This window comes from Corvus cornix, chromosome 4 (genome assembly GCF_000738735.6).
Source record: "Corvus cornix cornix isolate S_Up_H32 chromosome 4, ASM73873v5, whole genome shotgun sequence".
NCBI lineage: Eukaryota > Metazoa > Chordata > Aves > Passeriformes > Corvidae > Corvus > Corvus cornix.
The window spans coordinates 61,459,833-61,479,089 of record NC_046334.1 but is presented as its reverse complement, the minus strand read 5'-3'; the positions used below and the strand labels follow the sequence as shown (position 1 = coordinate 61,479,089).

At 39.7% G+C, this 19,257-nt stretch overlaps 1 protein-coding gene and 1 long non-coding RNA gene across 7 annotated transcripts in view; one reads left to right on the top strand and one right to left on the bottom strand.

Annotated features, from left to right (window-relative positions):
• PPP2R2C (protein phosphatase 2 regulatory subunit Bgamma) overlaps nt 1–19,257 on the top strand; it is a 202,551-nt gene that overhangs the window by 42,155 nt on the left and 141,139 nt on the right. For 2 of the 6 annotated variants that reach the window (XM_019287161.2, XM_010401936.3), the window contains exon 1: nt 18,257–18,737. The exons of 1 other annotated variant lie outside the window; for it this stretch is intronic. In XM_019287161.2, the coding sequence (XP_019142706.1) occupies nt 18,668–18,737 (70 nt within the window). In that variant the 5' untranslated portion in view covers nt 18,257–18,667. Of the gene's footprint in view, nt 1–18,256; nt 18,738–19,257 lie in introns of those variants that run through there. 3 more of the 6 variants (XM_010401937.2, XM_010401941.2, XM_010401938.3) reach the window with 3 other exon arrangements.
• LOC104690746 lies at nt 12,410–18,180 on the bottom strand. The gene is made up of 3 exons (XR_002046027.3): nt 18,099–18,180; nt 16,948–17,726; nt 12,410–13,085 (listed from the first exon to the last, which is right to left on the bottom strand). It is a non-coding gene; the product is annotated as an uncharacterized LOC104690746 (long non-coding RNA).

Genomic DNA, 19,257 nt, shown 5'->3' with positions numbered 1-19,257 from the left:
TTAGTGCCAAGTGTGCCAAAGTGGATGCTCATTTGTTCAAGGACAAAGCAAGAAGGGCCCCAATCTGCACAATCCACACAAAAGTTCCTATAAAATCAGCCTGCTTCAAGAGGGAGTCCTTTGTGAAATTGATGAAGGTCCTTGTGAAATTAGTAAAGGTCCAGGGTGTGGAGCCTTGATTTGTTTGTGATCGTGCTGCTTTGTTGTGATCAAGAAAGGATAAAAGCCTGTGTGCAGAATGCTGAAAAATCTGGCGTAAAAAGTGGGACAAAGCATTCATCAGATTTGTATAATTACAGTTGCTTTATTATAGTACAGTTTGAAAATACATTTATATTTAGAATATTTTATTCTTACTGAAAATCAAAATCAAATTAAAAAAATTCTTTCTTGACAAACCAAATAATTAGGGCTATTTCCCATACACCAGAGTGTTTAGAACAAGGTCAGTTCTCATACTAATTAGTTGTGTGTTGGATTACAGTTCGCAACATTTAAATGTAGAAGTTTTTTTGAAAGTCTTATTAGATAGGAAATACTCTTTGAACATTACTTCAAAATTTGAACTTGTAACTTTTTAATTGTTTGATCTGGAGACCTTTGTGAAAAGTCTGTAGAACTTGACAGAAGCCTACCAGGCAACACAGAGATCAGTGACAGCATTTTGGGTGAAGAAATGACCAAATCAATCAACTTATCCTAGGCACTGTTGGCTTTTGAAGAAGTTGTCTAAGAACTGTTGCTTCAATGTGCTTCACACCAGTGAAGGGTTTCATGCTGTTTTTCCTTATCAGTTGTGAATTGGTTAAATTGTGTGCCCTGAATGAAAACCTAATTTGCACATTATTTTCGGTTGGGCACTATTTCCCCTTTCTATTCTGTAGATGGGCTCTTGAAAGCTTTTTCCTTTGATAAGGCTTCCACCTCAACCAAAGAAAATCCTACTAAGAAGAAAATTGATTGGCCTGTCCTTGGTGTTCTCTTTGGCGGATGTCAGTGAGAAGCTGCTGGATATGGAGAGGAGTAGAGGAAATACGAGATCTTATGAGAAATAAGATAACATGAGAAAAAGATAAATTGCTTATGAAAATGTAGAAATTTCAGAATGTTTCAATATGTAGCAATATAAAACTCTGAGCACCTACGTGCCATGCAACATAAAAGTGTGCCAAAAGGCACTGGATAGTCTGTGTAACAGTCCTTATCTTCAGAGTCCACTGCATGAAGATTATGGGCTGCATTTGCAGCTTTGGATCCTCATGCATAGCTTTCAGTGATGTAAAAAGACCCTCTGGAAATAATTGTAAATGCACTTTGCCATTAAAAGGCAGATCCATTACATTCATTTTCTGTATTACAACAAAGTGTAGCAGTTGGCAGCTAATTATGAATAAAGACATGGCATTCTTTTAACCTTTCAGTCTTCAGGTTTGAGTGTTTATTTTAGGGATTAATCTGGAAGAGGTTTGGAAGCAAGCCAAGTGTCAGTGGTGTTAACTGTTTTAGACTTTATCACAGCATCCAGTCCAAAGCATGAATCTCAGTCTTCTTGCATTTCTAAAACAAATCCCAGTGGTTTCTCAGGCTTTTCCAGTCTACCCTATCAATTGTTGTATTCCTTTTTTTTTTCTTCATCATACAGCCAATTTCTGACGGAAAGCTCTTGACTCCAGGTTGGCCATGTTATCAGAAGGAAGAGATGTCAGAAACTGGTTAGCTTTAGTTTTGGGATTTCTGTGATTTTTTCACATTAGCAGCATATAGTTTATGTCTTCTAGGTTGCATTTGTGAGAAGACATTATTCCCTTATCCTGCAAAGCTGAGAATAATAATCTGAAGTGTGAGGCCTGTGAGAGGTACAATTTAGTATTAGAGAATGAAAATCTTAAAATGCTTATAATGAAATGGACTAATCCATAATATCTAAATATTGTTGGAGAATAAAAATACAGAATCAAAGCCAAAGCAAAATTCAGTACTGATGTTTCTAAATTCTGAGAAATGCTAATATTTTAAAACAGTAATATATATATATAGGGGGTACTAGATGACCTTTAAAGATCATTTTCAACCCAATCTTAAATAATGCTCCTTGAGTTTGGGGATTTTTTTGGAATACAATTTTAATTAGCAGCTACATTTGCTATTTGATACTGTAAAATTGGTCTCTCTTATTTTGGTACAGAACAAGTAATTAATGATTCATCTGTTCTTATAGCTAGCCAATTTATATTTTATGTTGCCAGCTGGTTTATGATATGTCAGAGAGACAGAGAAAGGTATCACGGGTGTACTACATGAAAAATACAGGTTTTATCTACTGGTACATAGACACAAACTAATCAGAAAGTGGAATTACGACCTTGCATTACTGAAGATATTATGAAAACTGCATGTTCTGAAAATTAGGCAAAACAGATAGCTTGTGAGCAGAAAAGACAAAAGCATTTCCACAAATGAGTGGAGAGTTCTTTAACTGGAAATGGAGTATTATCACTCACCAGTGATTTTTTTACTGGCCCCCTAAACTGGATCATCAGTGTCATATGTTGGAGGTACTTATATTACTGGGTGTTCTCTTTAATTTTATCATTTTTACTGTGTCAGCTTTTATTATCATTAACAACTAGGCTCACAGACTCAATTGTGTCCCAGCAGGATTTCAGATTATTCCTCAAATTACAGCAATTTGTCATGATGTCAATGTTTTTTAACCTATAACCCTAGGTTACCTATGGAGGCTGCAGAGCCTGGATTCCACATGCCACAGATTCAATTTAAATTGTGTGTAACAATTACAGGGCCTCACAAACAAACAAAAGGCAGCCAAAGTCAAAACTAAAGGTCAGAGTCTAGCTTGTCATGAATCCATTCTAATTGGATTTTTTTTTCCAAACGGAATATAGGCAATGCAATAGCATGGGCTCTCGGCCTTAAAACGTAGTATAGGTGAGTTAGGCTCTTGTTAATGGCAGAACCTTTACTGGTAGTGGCAGGAACAGAATTTTGAAGAATCGCTGTGGCAACAAGTGTTTCTCATTATATGTGACTGTATGTGGGACTGTAAAAGTTTTCAAGGGGTTTGATGGTATTGTAAGAGAGAAACAAGTAAAATGATCTTGAAACTGAAAGAATGTTCTAGTTCAGGAGCAGCCAAAGCTGGGGAAGGGGAGGGAAGGGAAGAGGGTGACTGTTCATCCTCTGGTAGCAAATGTGAGTCCTCAGTGCTGGGGATGTGGGAATGGGTGGTCTGAAAGCTCTGAGCCATTTCTGCTGCCTGTGGTGGCCAGAGCTGTCTTACAGGACCCAGCAGTGCTGATGTTTGCCCACACCAACAAGCTGTAGGACAACTCAGCTGCACAGTGGAGGTTGGGGCAAATTTACAGTCTTCACAAAATGTGTGTGAGCTGTTGGAATGTCAGAGGGAGAATTGGATGTTTAAATGCAAGGTAGAATTGCAATTTTTTGTTCTCCTTTTATTCCTTTGTTACTATTTCAACTATTGCCACCATATGTTGACCTGCTTGTTTATTCTTGAGCTTTGCCTGCAACAATGTGATATGATAGAATAAATAGTTTACTATGCTTCCTCTGAAGTGATACTGTATAAAATTACTGGTATATTCATGTTCTGCTGGTGAACTTGAAAAGCTCCCATCATTGGCACAAATAAAATATAAATCTTCCTGGTTTATTATAGATTAATTGAATAATTAAGAAGCCACTCTTAATTACTGTCCCAAGGAGTTACAGAAATTACACTTCTAAGAGTGCTACTGAGGAAATCTTTAGATTAAATTTCTTTAAATAGAACTATGCAAATTGCATACTGCCAGATGTTTCTGCCACATCTTATTTGAAAAAAATTTTTTATAATATATCTGCATATTAAAATTTTTAGAAGTGCTTAACTAGTATGAGGATGAGATTTATAGTTAGATACTAAACAGTGCTTAGCTCTCTGCTTAAATATACTTGAATATATGTAGTTAAGCTCATAGGATGCCTCTGTGGAAATGGCTAAATTTACCAGGTTGTTCCCATTTCTTCACTGAGTTTCTGAAACTAAGACATTACCCTGAAAGCTCAAGCCAGGCTTAGAGTATTTCTTGCATGCATACATTTAGCCTAACAAAAAATGCAATTGTATTTCCTTTGTGTTATGTTTTTGACACTGTGTTAATATGGGTTAGCTTTGATGGAGGGAGTGTGCAGCAGTATTATCTGGAAAGGAAGAAGACTCTTTTTACAAGGAGACAGGATTTTTAAAAAGCTTTTACAGGTTGACAGTGTTTATGGGCAAAGCAAAGCAATGACAACTAAAAACCAGTGGCACTTAGCTATTGGATAATCAGAACAAGTCAGGATCATGAGCAGTGTCAGCAGTCAGACCATGAGGCACGTTATGATGAGGTAAGAATGGCAGTGGGGGTGTTCACAGAGGAATTCTGTAACTAGAGAGATTACATAAATGACAGTGGGTTTGAGGAACAGCCCATAGTCATTAGCATATGTAATTTCATCTTCTCTGGAAATACTCAAAAGCCGTCTGGATGCAATCTCAAGTAATGTGCTCTTGGGGACCCTGCTTGAGTAGGGAGGTTCTCCCAGGTGACCTCCAGTGCTCCCTTCCAACCTTAACCATTATGTGATTCTGTAATTTTGTGATTATGGTAGACATATTTACTTTAAGGTGTTTATGCCCTCCCAACTGATAAGAAACACCAACCTCCTCTCTTACAGCTGCACTCAGGGCATGAGGGACTGAAGGACATCCCTCCTGGTGTATCAAGGTGTTTCAGAGAAAAACCTTGATGTCTCTATGAAAAGTCAGTTTTCTGCTGCTGGGGTCTGTAGTGTTGATCCTCTTCTGCTGTGCCCACCATGTTGACTTTAGAATTTGCCTTTATTCCTGCCAAACTGCCATAACCACAGCTCACTTCCCTGCTTTCCCAGACTACTCACTTGTTGTTTTCCTGCTTCTGTTCTGTCCTCAGATCACTGGTCACTGTGCCCTTAGGTATGGTATCTCATAGATAGTTTTCTTCATTCCTCCCCAGGTAGTTGTTCCTTGAAGCTTAGAGACATCATTCTCTTTTCTTTGATTTATAATTGTCTTAAGCGTACCATTACTGCATTACTTTTCCCATGCTTTGGTCTTCGCATCACGCTGTCTCAGCAGTTCATTAGTTTAAATTAGTTCATTCTCTTACAGACAACAGATGTGTTAAGACCTAGCATTTATGCTTGCTCAGCAACTGTGTTAATCCCTGTCTAGCTGTAAGTATGGTTAAATATAATTTTGCAGAGTTTAGCAAAAATTATACTATTAAGTGGCCACTCCTCTCTTTCTTTTTTGTTAAAGTAGTTAGGGATGCACTGGGTCTTGGTTTTGCTTAGCAGACCTTTCTTCTCCAACAGCAGGTTATGTTGGGGCATTTTGGCCTCTGTTGGGTGAGGGCTCCTGTTCCCGTTTGCCAAGTTGAATTTTTTCTTACACACTTTTGCATGCAGTTGTGGTTCCAGATCCTGTTCAAATGACTGTTTTTCTGTTGCATAAAGTAATTGCTAGTGCAAAAACTTAGAACTGACCTCAAGTTTGGCTCAAAAATTTGAGATTTCCTGGCTGTGGTGAGCATCTCCATCACAAAGACACAGATGTCTTCTCAAGGTAATTTCTGGTTCTACAAGTAATACATTTTTTATTAATGCCTGGTGCAACTTTAGCAGGAAATACGGTAAATGTCCATATCAAGACTTTTTTCTCTTGAACTAAAAGGAAATGATACTGTATTTCCCATATGACTTAGCAGCACACAATTATGTGATAAAGTAAGACTGTCTCCCATTTTTTTGCAGGGAATAATACTCAGTGTTACCAACTGTTAGGATTATATTCATACTCAGGCTCTAGATCTTGTATCAGCAAGCATGTCTCCTTGGCGACCTTATTTGAGACCTCTAAACTCTAGAAAGAGTGTATGAACATTTGTGTTTAGTGTTCGGGGTGCTGGTTCTAGGGAGTTCCCCCCTGCGTGGGCAGTTTCCACACTGGGTAGGCAAAGCACTTTATCCCACATTTCCAGATTCTCCTAGGGGCCAGGCACCGCTGTTGTTTTCACTGCAGCACTTAATTTGTAGGTACTTAGTCCTTCATTAGGTTGTGAAATCAATTAATAGCTTTCCACTTGTACTCTCCCTTGTAAATTTTCCTATAATTTAATCTGCACTTACTATGTCTCGAGCCAAAATAAAAAAGATTTCATTTGATGTTTGTGTTTCCATTCCTTTCAGCTTATTCCTACAGGAGTCTTCTCAGTCATTGTTCACTTTGGAATTCTCAGATTCCAGTGTCAGATCACCTCTGTGATCTGTTCTGTTTTTCTGAATTTTGATTGCTGCTGTTGGTATGAGGGTGGCCAGAAGTGGAACAGAACCTTTAGGTGCATTTGCTGTTTACTGCAATGTAGTATGGGATTTCATACTCCTCAAAATTCTAGGTTTAATGTGTCTTGCACACTTTTAATGTCACTCAGTACTAGCTTTCTTTCTACATTTCTGCATATAAATTACTTTTTTTCCTCACACCATTGAATGCTTATGTGTTTGTTTCCTGTGGGTTGGTGGTTTTTTTCCCCATGTTTAATAGCTTGAATTTATTTTTAGCTTTAGTTTTGCCAAGTACGTATTATTTCAGAAATTTCAGCTCTTACAGCAGGTGCAGTATTTGTTATTGTAGATCAGATGCTACAGTAGTTTAAATATTTGGATGATCTGGAGGAAAGGCTAACAGCAAAATCATTGTTTATATTGATGCAGCTAGGTTTTTTCCTCTCTTTTGAGGCTGTTTCAGCACTATTGCAGTAAATATTATGTACAAGAAAAAAATCTAGCACTCTGTCATTTTCTAGAACCACTTTTTGTTTTGCTTTTTTGTTTGCCTCTGTGGCCAAGGATGGCTGGGATCTGCAGGTGCTTCAAGATGGCTGGATTTGCATGTCACCTTAGTTATTATAGAATATAGAAATACGCAAGTACTCTTTGTGGTGTAAGGTAAGGCTGGAGAAAAAGTTGCTTGCATTATGCCTATCTGAAGTAATTAATTACACTGGTGAAAAGAAGGAGTCAGGTTAAATGTCCTGTCAGATGCTATGTCATTATTCTGTGGTCTTGTGAAAATCATAGTCTTTTGGGCTAAGTTCCCTTCAAAGCTGTCATCTTTGTATGACTGTGTGTAGAATTCAAAACTAGTAAGAAATGATCCTGTATGTTGATTTTATTTAATAGACTTGCCATGTGCAGGAATTGTTCCTGAATTATTATTACCTGAAATATTTTGAAATCTGAATTAGCAAAATGTTAAGAAGAGTGCCTGTGGTTTTCATTTTAATGTGAAAGTGAATACAATCTGCTAGTTTGATTTGATTTTTAATTATTTTTTTAAGTCTGAAAAATCATAGAATCATAGAATGTTAAGGGGTTGCAATGGGCCTTACAGATCATAGTCCCAAGCCCTCCTGCTATGGGCAGGGACACCTCCCACTAGACCAGGTTGCTCAAGGCGTTACCCAGCCTGGCCTTGAACACTGCCAGGGTTGGGGCATTGACAAGTCTCCCTGGAAAACCTGTTCAAATGCTTAACCACCCTCACAGTGAAAAATTTTCTTTGTAATACCTGACCTAAATTTCTCATCTTTCAATTTGCACCCTTTTCAATTTGCACCAAATTGCACCTGCAATTACTCCTTGTCCTTTCACCACAGTTCCTGACAAATACTTTAGAGGTGTTACAAATTCTCAGTCAGCTTCTGATATTTTGTGATAGGCCATAGTATTGAAAAGAATTTCCCATTTCCTCACTTGATCTTGTGTGGAAAGTTTGTTTCTTTGTACTTGCTTTGATCTCTTTCCTCTGGATTTTTTTTTCTGTTGAAGTTGTTCAAGCCCCATCTCTTGAGATTTCTGTATTTTATCAGCTTAATCTTTCCAGAATGCTGCGTTTTGGAAGCTGTGTTCCTTTCTTTGGACGCTGTTTTCCTTTCTTTGTGGTTTGACTGTGTAGTAGCCTGATCACCCAGATGCCACACCAGGATACTGCTGAAATGTGTGTTTTGGCCTATTGCTATTCAGGAAGGATGAATATGACCTTTAGCATGGGTTTGAATACTGTTCTCACTTGCTTTTCTCCCTCTCTTCCCAATTCCTCTCTTGGATAAATATGCACACACATATGTCTACACAGCATAAAGAAGTTCTGACAGTGCCTGTATCCCTGCTATAAATTCCTTTTCCAGGCACTTTCTGATCTGTGTTTTAAGCAACATTTCTCTGGATTGTGCAGGGCCTTCAAGTGACAATTTTGTAATTATTTCGCACCATGTATATATGTGTAGGTTCTTCTTAGTCTCTTTCCAGGCTTTTCAGTCTCAGCAGGCTTTATGTCCCACTCCAGAGCCTGACGTCTACAAAAGTTGCTTGAGATGTGGGTCATCTTGTCTTAGGGTATGAAGTTAGTGTTGTAATTGCAGCCCTGCCTGGCTGTGCAGTGATAGGTCTTGTCTGGAGAGCATTTCTGACAGTGTGCTGGGTGACTTGCCAGGGAGGCAGCACACAGCTCTGTCCTGAGGCTCCACTGTTGTGACAGTCCCCATCAGCAGCCTCTGGCGCTGTGCGCTCTGATGCCTGTGATCTGTTCATCGTGAACAGCCACTGAAACATTTCCTTTGTGATTTCCAGCCCTTTCCAGCAGGACTTTAACCATCCTCCTTAGGATCTACTGCTGCTTTACAAATTCATAATTTTTTAGTAGTGTGGGTAGATTTTCTGCTTTTTGTGAGCAAGAAAGGGCATAACATAAAAATTTTAGTTCGAATAAACTATATGCAGCATGATTTTAAAGACTTGCATGTAGAGACATACATTTAAAGAGTTTTTCTCCCCTGCACAGCGGGAGAACATGGTGGTGAGCTTTACTGAAGTTGTAGGGTAATTTGGAGAGAGGATGCTGTCATAGGGTGTCCCTTTAAAGTGATCCATACATACCAAACAGCAGTAACAAAGTACATGCTGTCTCATACATTAGGTGTGAGGCAACATGCAAGTGATGCTGTATTTGAGTTAATTAACACCTGATAAAGTATTTCTAAACCTAAACTAAATTAGAAAAATTAGTAGTATGCTTTGTCCAGCATGTAATGCAATGATACCAAACCTAACATAATATTTCTTGTTTGGAATATATTTATATTTGTATTAGCATTTCAGTTTGAGAAACTTTGGAGCAGAGTAACCTCTGGAGAAAGTTAAAGGCTAGGTTGGAAGCATTTGTTTCAACACTTGTCCCCAGCCCTACTTTCTTCCTCAGGCTCTGTTTTCCTTTGTCCACCAAGGTCTCTGGCTTGCTTGGTACAGTGGCAGGCCCTGTCACTGAGAGGTTTTCTATGTGAAACTTACCTTGAACTCTTCTCCTATGGTTTTTTTTTCTTCTACTGTGATGTTGTTTGCAGTGGAGTAAATAATCTGCCTCATGTTTTAGAGGACGCAGAAGCTTATTTTACAAACAGATGAGCTTCATTAGCTAGGAACAGTGTCTTGTAAGTATCAGCATTGCTCAAGGGTCCTGCATCAGTCTCCATGTGATGACTGCACTAGAGAGACAGTGTTTATGCTCTTGTAATTTTTGGTTTAAATAGGCAAGGCAGTGGAAGAGTGAAAAAGAATAAGGAAGATAAATGACGTGGCTAAAGCCTCACAGATGGCATTAATGCTTGGTCTTTTACTCTTCATCCTGTGCTCTTTCCCTCAGACCACTCTCCCCATTCCTGCTGCAGTCATTGAATAGGCTTAACCTCCAAGTTAGTAAGTTCTGGGAAAATTGCCAGCATCTCCTTTTGGCATCTTGTCTGTTCTTTCTGCTTTTCCTTCCCCTATGATTTTGCAGCCTTGCTTTCCATCTCTTGCTAAACCTAGATCCTGTTGAAATCTGTTACAGTATTCTGAAATTTGCTAAATTAAAACTTGCCTCTAGAGTGTGCAGAACTCACTCCTGGAATTTGTTCATGCTTTTGTTACCTGCTTCCTTGAGCTCACTAGTTGATAGGTTACAGGACTTGTTTGAGATGTGATTTTAAACCACAAAAGGACCAGGCAAAGATGTAGTTGCTGTTTCTAATACAGCTCCAGCTCTTTTGCTGCAGGCTTGCTCTGGCCAGATTCAGGCCAGTTGATAGGAAACTGTTTATGTTTCCAAATTCTTCCTTTCTTCATGGCGAACACCTGAGAGCAGTGCCCAGTGTAGGTTTCCAGACTGGATTAACATATCATTATGGAGCACAGAGAGGGTCGTGGTGTGCAGCTGCTGTGGTAGGATGGGGAAACCTCCATTCCAGCCAGAATGCTGCAGTGGCCCTAGAGAGGAACTTGTATCACAGAGGGGCATCCTGGGGGAAAAGGAGTGTCAGAGCTCAGGGCATCTGTTTTGCTTCAGGGAGCCTTCTTGCAGGAACTCTTACATCCAAATATCCTGGCTGCGTTCTCTGAGTTAGTAAAAATCATTAAATCAGGCCCAGAGCTCTTCATATTGATTAATTTCACAACTCTCATCAGCACATCACAGAAAAATAAGAGCAAAACTGCTGGCTTCTGTGTGAAAAACAGTGAGCATGGTGTGTGTTCAGTTCATCCCATGCTCTGGCTTTCTGCAAATCTTAAAGTAGCACTGCCTCAGCCCAGGATCCTTCTGCAACGTTCACCTGAACAGAGAGGGTGAAAGACACTGATGGAAGTTGGCTTCTGTAATTTAAATTACTCAATGGTAACTTCTAATTGCTTGCTTTCCAGAATCACCAGCTGCTGGGAGGCATTAGTTTTACTCTCTGTCTGGAGTATGTAGGCTAAAAATAAATTACTTCTTCTGGGCAGCTGTTATTTTTAGATTTAACACAGTGAAAGGTAGTGTGTTGAAGAAACTTCCCCTTTTTGAATAATGGCATTTTTTCAATTGTGATAGCAGTCATTAGTTTTTTTAAAATTGTTGGGCTGCATCATAATTTTAAATATTAAATATTAAATATTAAATGACTGAAGACCGCATAGTGAAATATGAATTAAATGCTGTAAATGTAAAGATTCTAAATGATTACTTTTGAGGTGTTAGAATAAGACAAAATTAATTTTTACTTGAGAGCTATGACTGATACAATTTTTCTTCTATTTTTTATGTTAGCATTTGGCAGTGTCTATTTGCTTTTGTTTAACTTTTGTCAGAAATAATCTAAAAAGGAATGGTAGTGCTGTATATTATGTTATATTAGCTATTAAACAAATACAAAAAGGACTTCAGAAATGTATGGGAATGCAGATATGTATTTTTATGGCAAACTCTTACCAGCATAATTTATGATACATTCATTAATATCACAAAGCCATTAGCTGAATTCCTTCGCAAGTAGGCATCATTTAATAAACTGTACTTGAATGACTTCAAAATAAGCAATGGTGGAAAGATGTTTGTACTGTTGCTGCCTTAATCACATGTGGGGTAACTTCCCTCCAAGGCACAGAGCTCATGCTCTTTTCTCTGCCATCAGGGCTGAGCTGTTGTAAAGCTCTAACTTGTTTAAAGTTAGCTTGGGTTTCTGCACAGCAGTACTAAGAAAGGCAAGGTAGCAGAGGAAGCTACCTTGAAAGCTATTACTTTAAACTTAGGATTTTCAAATACTGAGAAAGAAAACTACACAAACTCAAGGGAGTGAATTTGCTGTCTTACACCTGACTGAGACCTCTGAGTCCCTTCTCTGTCAAGCTGAGTAGAGCTGAAGGAAGACTAGGGCAATAGCTTTTTATCACATTATAATTCCTTGTTGCTTTGTCCTTTTAAATGAAAGTATTTTGAACAGAAGTATGACTGTACTATATGTTATTTTTGTGGACATTATGAATAAATAAATGAACAGCAAAACTAATTTACCCATGGCCTAGCTGAAAAAGTCAGTAGCAGGGCATTTTACATCTCTGTACATAGGCAAAAAGGGAGACAACATGTGGTTATAAATATTTTTTGTTGGTAAGCAAGTTCAGATGCAATGAGCTATAACTGTCAAGGGTTGGCTAAATATTTTGTTGTATTTTTTCCTGCAGCTGGCTAATTGTATGTGTTACCTTCTTTGAAGAAACTTGCACTATTTTGCACAATTTGCAGATACTAGGATATGGTTAGAAGCAAATAACTGTCAAAGCTCTTAAAAACCTCCTCTGATGTCACAAACATTAAATTAAGGTAATATCTTAAGATAGTCTTTTTGATGAAATTTGTGCAGCTTATAAGGATTTTTTTTTATCATCACAGTGCTTTAAGTCTCTTGTTCTTTAAAAATAATTAAAGTTTTGTGCTGATTCAAAATTCAGTTTAATTTCATTTAAAGCCAGTGTATTTTACTAAACGAAGTACAGAATAGTTAGACAAAATATTTAAATATTCAACTACTATTTCTTTCAATTGCAGTTCAAGCTTAATGAATTCAGATGGAGTGATGAATTTGGGGGCAGTAAAACGCAGACTTGGAGTACCTGATGATGTTCTGTTTCAGATATCGAGAGTTTTAATTATTAAAGGTTGTGTCTCAGTGTCTGGCAAAGCTAAACAGAGTCTTTTTAGGAAAATGTGTTTAAGAGAAGAACATGAATGTTCTGCAGGAGCAAGACAGGATGGCCATATATTCAACAGGTGTTTATAAATAGAATTACACAGTAAACCTTCAGGACAAATTACCTTCTAATGCCTAATTCCTCTCTGTCTTCTGCTGCAGAGCTTCCTGCTGGAAATGTGATGAGCAAACATTATCGACAGTCATTCAGCCAAAGATTTGTTCTATCTTCTTCAATTCCTTACTGTTAGACTACACTGTTACCAAACCTCACATTCTCAATTCCGTTTGTATCATAAATAGTTTTTTCTCGGGGTACTTACTGCCTCTGGCTTCCATTTCTGGCTTTTTTTTTGTTGTTGTTGGTTGGTTGGTTGACTGGTTTTTTGTTTTGTTTTTCCCTTCTACCTTCCCCTTTCTTCAATTCTTCTGCCCAAAACTCTGAAAAAGGGAAATGTAGGTTTATTTCTCTCTTTAAATATTTTCTCTTCATGTCCTATGAGATTTTTCTCCTGCAGATCCATTTTTTGTTTGTTGTGCTCCTTTTAACGCTTCTTTTACTGACACCCTCAGCCTGTATTGGCATCTGTGTCATGTCTGCCCTTGTCTTTTACTTTTCTCCTTGACCTGCTGGCCAGTCCTCCTCCATTTATGTCTAAGCTTGTTTTATTTCTGTTATGCAGTTATTTTTCAACCTCTTGAATCCAGTTTATTGCTTCTCTCCACAGTCTCTAATGACCTTCTTTTGAAGAAAGCTCTAAACCAGGATTCCATCCTCATTACTGACTCACCGTTTACTTAAATGTCACTGCTGATCTGTATGTAGCTCTTCTATTTTATAGTTTACTTATAAATTCTTTAAGATAGGACACTCTTTTATTTCTCTGTTTGTACTGTATTCAGCTCAATTAGAGGGTTGTTTTATGAGTAGAATTATGAACTGCCATGAAAGTCCAAATAACTGATATATTTTTGATTAAATCTTTCTTACTCACCACCTTCTCCCTGGGTATTTGACCAGATTAAATTATGTAGGTTATAGGTGGGATTGATAAGTAGCATTTTAAAATGGCACAGCTAGTTATCTGCAAATGTTGGCTCACAAATTTGCATTGTGCTACAAATTTAGAGCAGAGTTTTGCTAATCTTTCTCATGTGAACTGACCTACTTAAGTCAGTGGAGTGCTAATATTTGCCACACAGTAAGGATTTGGCTCATAATCTTAGGGAAAGCATTTGCATGCACACTGGGAATATTGTCTGGTGTTTTTGTTAAAGGCTTCCTCCTCATTCCATTTCTCCTTATGAGATTTTTTTTTGAACTTTAAAATAGGAAAAACAAGGTAAGTGTGATTTGACCCAGATGTGATTCCTAAGGAAGTTGTCCATAAACCTCTCTTACTCAAATGGTGAGTGGAGAAAATTATCTCTGCATGGGAGTTACTATTTTGACTTCACAAAAAAATATCCACTTGGCTCCTAGGAAAAATGAAAACACCTCTAACTGCTTAAATTGCACCTAACAAATAACCAGTGTAGACTCTAAATGACAGACCATAGAAATTTTGAAGTTTGAACTGACTGAGGACAAATAAAGGGCAGTTATTGGTGAGTGTACATGAAAGAGCAGGAACAACAAGAAGGGCAGAATTCTCTCCACCACTGTAGAAATTGCAGACATCTTGGTCACAGAAATTTAGAAGTATTATAAAGAAAATGCTTTCAGTGTTTTTTTTACAGACTGTCAGTGTGACTTTTTTGAGATTGTACCCATCATTTGCAAATTTATTATCTATTTATTTTCAATAATAAGTTTTCTGTATAATTCTTTTTCCTGGAAAGGAGAGAACACATTCATTTTCTGTGTATTTATAGATACGAGTTGTTCCTATGCATTTTTACTCAAATGTGCTGCTTGATTTTTGGGGTCAGATACCCTGCAAGATGACGTTTCTTTCAGTTTTAGGAGTCATCACAGTAATAGGAGGAAGCTTCTTAGTGTTACCTTCACAGAGGAATCCACACTCTATAATACATCAGGAACAAAAGGAAGGCTAAGGAGAACCTCTATTCTGTTTTGGATGTAGGGGAAAACATAGTGACAAAGAATGAGGAAATAGATGAAGTACTTAATGCCTTCTTTGCCTTAGTCTTTAATAGTAAGGCCAGTTGTTCTTGGGTGCCCAGGCCCTTGAGCTGGAAGACAAGGATGGGGAGCAGAATGAAGCCATCATAATCTAAGTGGAAATGGTCAGTGACTTGTTACACCACTTAGACACACACAAATCTATGGGGCTGGGTGGGATCCAGCTGAGGGGACTGAGGGAGCTGGTGAAAGTGCTCACTGAGGCACTTCCCGTCATTTACCAGCAGCCGTGGGTAACTGGAAGGAGGGGGTCCCAGTTGACTGGAGGTTAGCAAATGTGCAGCCCATCTACCAGATGGGTTGGAAGGAGGAACCAGGGAACTAGAGGCCTGTCAGCCTGACCTCAGTGCCAAGAAAGGTCATGGAGCAGATCATCCTGAGCAACATCATGCAGCACATACAGGACAATCGGGAGATCAGGCCCAGCCAGCACAGGTTCATGAAAGGCAGGTCCTGCTTGACCCAGTGCATCTCATTCCGTGGTGAAATTACCCTCTTGGGTGAAGGAAAGGCTGTGCATGTTGCCTACATGTAGTAAAGCCCTTGACCCAGTTTGCCACAAACATTCTCCTGGAGAAACTGGCAGCTCTTGGCTTGGATGGGTGTGTTCTTTTCTGGGTAAAAACTGGCTGGATGGCTGAGTGCAGAGAGTGGTGCTGGGTGGAGTTATATCTAGCTGGCAGCTGGTTACTGCTGGAATTTTTGATTTGCTGGAAGGCAGGAAGGTTTTACAAAGGGTTCTGGACAGACTGGGTTGATGGACCAAGGCCAATTTTATGAGGTTCAACAAGGCCTAGTATTGGGTCCTGCACTGGGGTCACAGCAACCCCCAGTGGTGCTACAGACTGGGGACAGAGTGGCTGGAAAGTGGAACCTGTGGGTGCTGGTTGACAGCAGCTGAACATGAGCCACCGTGTGCCCAGGTGGCCGAAAAAGCCAGTCATATTCTGGCTTGGATCAGGAATAGTGTGGCCAGCAGGGCAGTGATTGTCCCCCTGTACTCAGCACTTGTGAAGCCATGCCTTGAGTTTTGTTTGGTTTTTGGCCTCTCACTGCAAGAAGGACACTGAGGTGCTGGAGAGTGTCCAGAGAAGGGCAACAGAGCTGGTGAAGGGTCTGGAGTACAAGTCCTGTGAGGAGCAGTTGTAGGTGTTTAGCCTGGAGAAAAGGAGGCTCAGGAAACTACCTGAAAGGAGCTTTTAGCAAGGTGAGGATTGGCTTGTTTTCCCAGGCAACCAGCAACAGGGTAAGAGGAAATGGCCTCAAGTTGTGCTAGGGGAGGTTTAGATTGGGTATTAGGAAAAAATTCTTCACTGAAAGGTTTGTCAAGAGTTGGAACAGAGCGTCCAGGGAAGTCTTGGAGTCACTGTCCTTGGACATATTTAAAAGACGTGCAGATGTGAGACTTAGGAATATGGTTTAGTGGTGGCCTTGACAGTGCTGGATTAATGGTGGGACTTGATGATCTTAAAGGTCTTTTCTAGTCTAAATGATTCTGTGATTCTAATGCTGTTATCTAACTTGGGTGCCTGACTGAGCAGTTAAGCATCCAATGTAGAAAATGGAGAATGAGAGGTTTAAGTGACACTGAGTACATGGGGAGCTTAGGTCCCTAACAGAAGCATCTAGTTTACTTTTGTAAGGCCAGGCAGTTTGTCTCCTGCACAGATGCTGAAGGGAAGTGCTTTGTTGACCCAGACTGGTCTAACTGTCATGTTAAATAGTTGAGTGTAAACTGGCTGTTTGTTGCACTCCTTGTCAAGGACTTCAGCAGAGTTGGGATTTAGTGTGCAGTGTGTATTGCTCATAGACCCTTTTGTATTTGGAAAAACAACTCCAAGGTGAGAACCTAATGTGTCAGGGAATGGCAGGATAAACCAGCTCCATCACATAGATGAGAACCATTTTGTCCAATCTAAATATCAGTATTTTCAAGGCCTCCTTCCTCTTTTATGAAGAGGATAGGGCACATACTGGACAGCTGCCGGTACTGCCATAGTAGTGACTGATGCTCTCAATGCAGAAGTAACATTTCTAGTATTGTCACCCCCAAAACCCACATACATGTAAAATGTGTTCTGTACTGATGCAAGTACTGGGTAACTTCTCTTCCTTTCCCACCTGCTCAAATGTGAAGATTTTACAATATTTACTTACCAGGTTGGTGATGGTTCTGTTTTATTTTGCTTTATTAATGAGAAAAGGAAGAAGGTAATTCTGTTGCTATTCTTTCCCTCCCAGCCTTGTTTCATCCTGAAATTAGATGTTTATGTCTGAGCGTTTTTACATAGTCCTCTACTTTTTTCAGTCACAGGCCAGCTTACAGGAATAGCAGGGTACTTGAATTTTCCTTCAAGAACTGTATGTCCTAGTTCATTAGAAAGAAAGAAAAACAAACGCAAAAAAACGATAAAAATTCATCCAGTGTTACACAAAATGCTGTAGTAATGCTGACAGCTGAATTGTACTTTCCATGTTCAATTCAAGGGCCTAAAGCACAGGACTGTTCTCTCTCCTCAATTGGTTTTGTGATTGTGGACTCCCTTGTCATGCTGTAGTGGTGCTTTTGATATACAGCCATTTGTTTTCTGTTCCAGTATTTAAACTTCAGTGGTGCTTACCTTTTCCGAATACATACTTTCTGCAGCAAACAGTTTGTGGTTTCTTGAATAGATACCAAAAGCTAAAGGAAGCTTCTTGTCTTGTTCAGTTGAAATAATTTTACTGTAATATAAACCATTAAACGTTTGGACTAAAGAGCAAGCTCTGTTTTATAATGCAAGTGAGTAATTCTCATCTTCTAATTATTTTTGTATTTCTGAGTATACATATTTCAACACTGCTTTTCCGAGATGATGGGATAATGAACTGAAAGAGTAGCAGGTTTAAGAAAATCCAATGACCTGCAAACATTTCCTTTGTCCAGCTTTTCTTTCCTGTACAGGGAAGCCAGAGAGATTGTTTTTAAATACTTTGTAATTTTACATTTATCTACAAAACCGGGAGTAAAAAAGATAAATAACAGTTATATTATCTTACGTCCTCCGAATGGTTGCCTTGCCTCTGACGAATACTTTTGCACAGGCATATATTTGGCAATTTCGGTAATATTTATAGAGGCTGACATTGAACGAACGTTGCTTTTGCTGCAGATGACAGTACGACTAGCACAAAATCGTGGCCGCATGTTCATGTGCACTACGTGTCGATGCAAACGCGTTTAATCGGCTTGAAGTTTCTTCTCCCTCATCCCCTCCCTCAGTTGTTCTCTTTGCCCATCGCCCCGGCAGAAGAGCTAAAATAATTACCTGCAGTGTCATTTTTCACTTTGCTCCATGCAGATGCGGTGCGGTTGGGCCGCGGGCGGCGGGCGGGGAGGGGCCAGCGCTGATGCAGCACAGGCGTGTGACAGCGGCGCGGCCCGAGCCCGCTGCGGGCGGCTCCCGCTGCAGTCCGGCATCGCCGCCAGCGCCCGGCGCCGGGACCCGGCGCTGCGGGGGCACCTGTGCGCGGAGTACCTGCCCAAGCGACGGGGCTATTCTTTAACTGTGGGAGAAGTGCCTCTTTTCCCTTCACGCAAGCTCCCTACTGCTTTCTGCATTCGTAATTTCTCGGAGCCGTTTCTCCCTCCGGCTTTCTCCCGCTACTTCTTTTTCCCTTTTTCCCCCCTTCCTCTTTTTTTTTTTTTTCCCCCCCGCTCGTTATTCGCACACCCCCAATCTGTGCTGCCTCAGTAGCTCTCATTATGCTGTGCTCAGTGGCCCGGTGTGTTCCCCGCCTCTGCTAGGCAGTGGCAGCATGGATGGTGCTCTTGTGACGACCTCTGCTGATGCTATCAGTCCACTGCGGATAGGCATGCTGAGTAATCCTGCTGTAAATGGGCGAGGACACGGACACACGGAAAATTAACCACAGCTTTCTGCGAGACCACAACTATGTGACTGAAGGTAACATAAATACTGTCATTTTTCTCTTCTTGCACTGCATATTCTATGCCAGGAATGCACTGTCATGTTTGGAGATGCAGGCTGTTCCTTTTTTCCTTTTTTAAACAGGGGGAATTTCAAGGCGTTTTTCTGTGGGATGTAGCAAAAGAATCTGTCTGAATTTTCTAAATCCCAGAGACATTCTGTCATGCTACAGCAGTATGTGAAACTACATGGGCTGGAGAAGGTCTTGCATTGTGCTGAGTTTCTGCTAGTGAGGTGTGCAGCACCTGGCATTGAATGCACAGTAGCTGCAGTGTGGAAGACTGGATGCACTTGATTACTTAAAAAAAAAGGATGAAAGATTTGAGAGCACTGAAGTTAGAGAAATTATTTGCAAAGTTAACTGTTTGCTGGTGTAATAAAGGTTATGCATCTCATTTTGGTAATTATAGCCCAAGCATTACAGACATTGCTGAGTTGATTGTTCCCTAGAGAACCGTATACATTTAGAAGGGATATGTAAGCATCATCCTTTGAA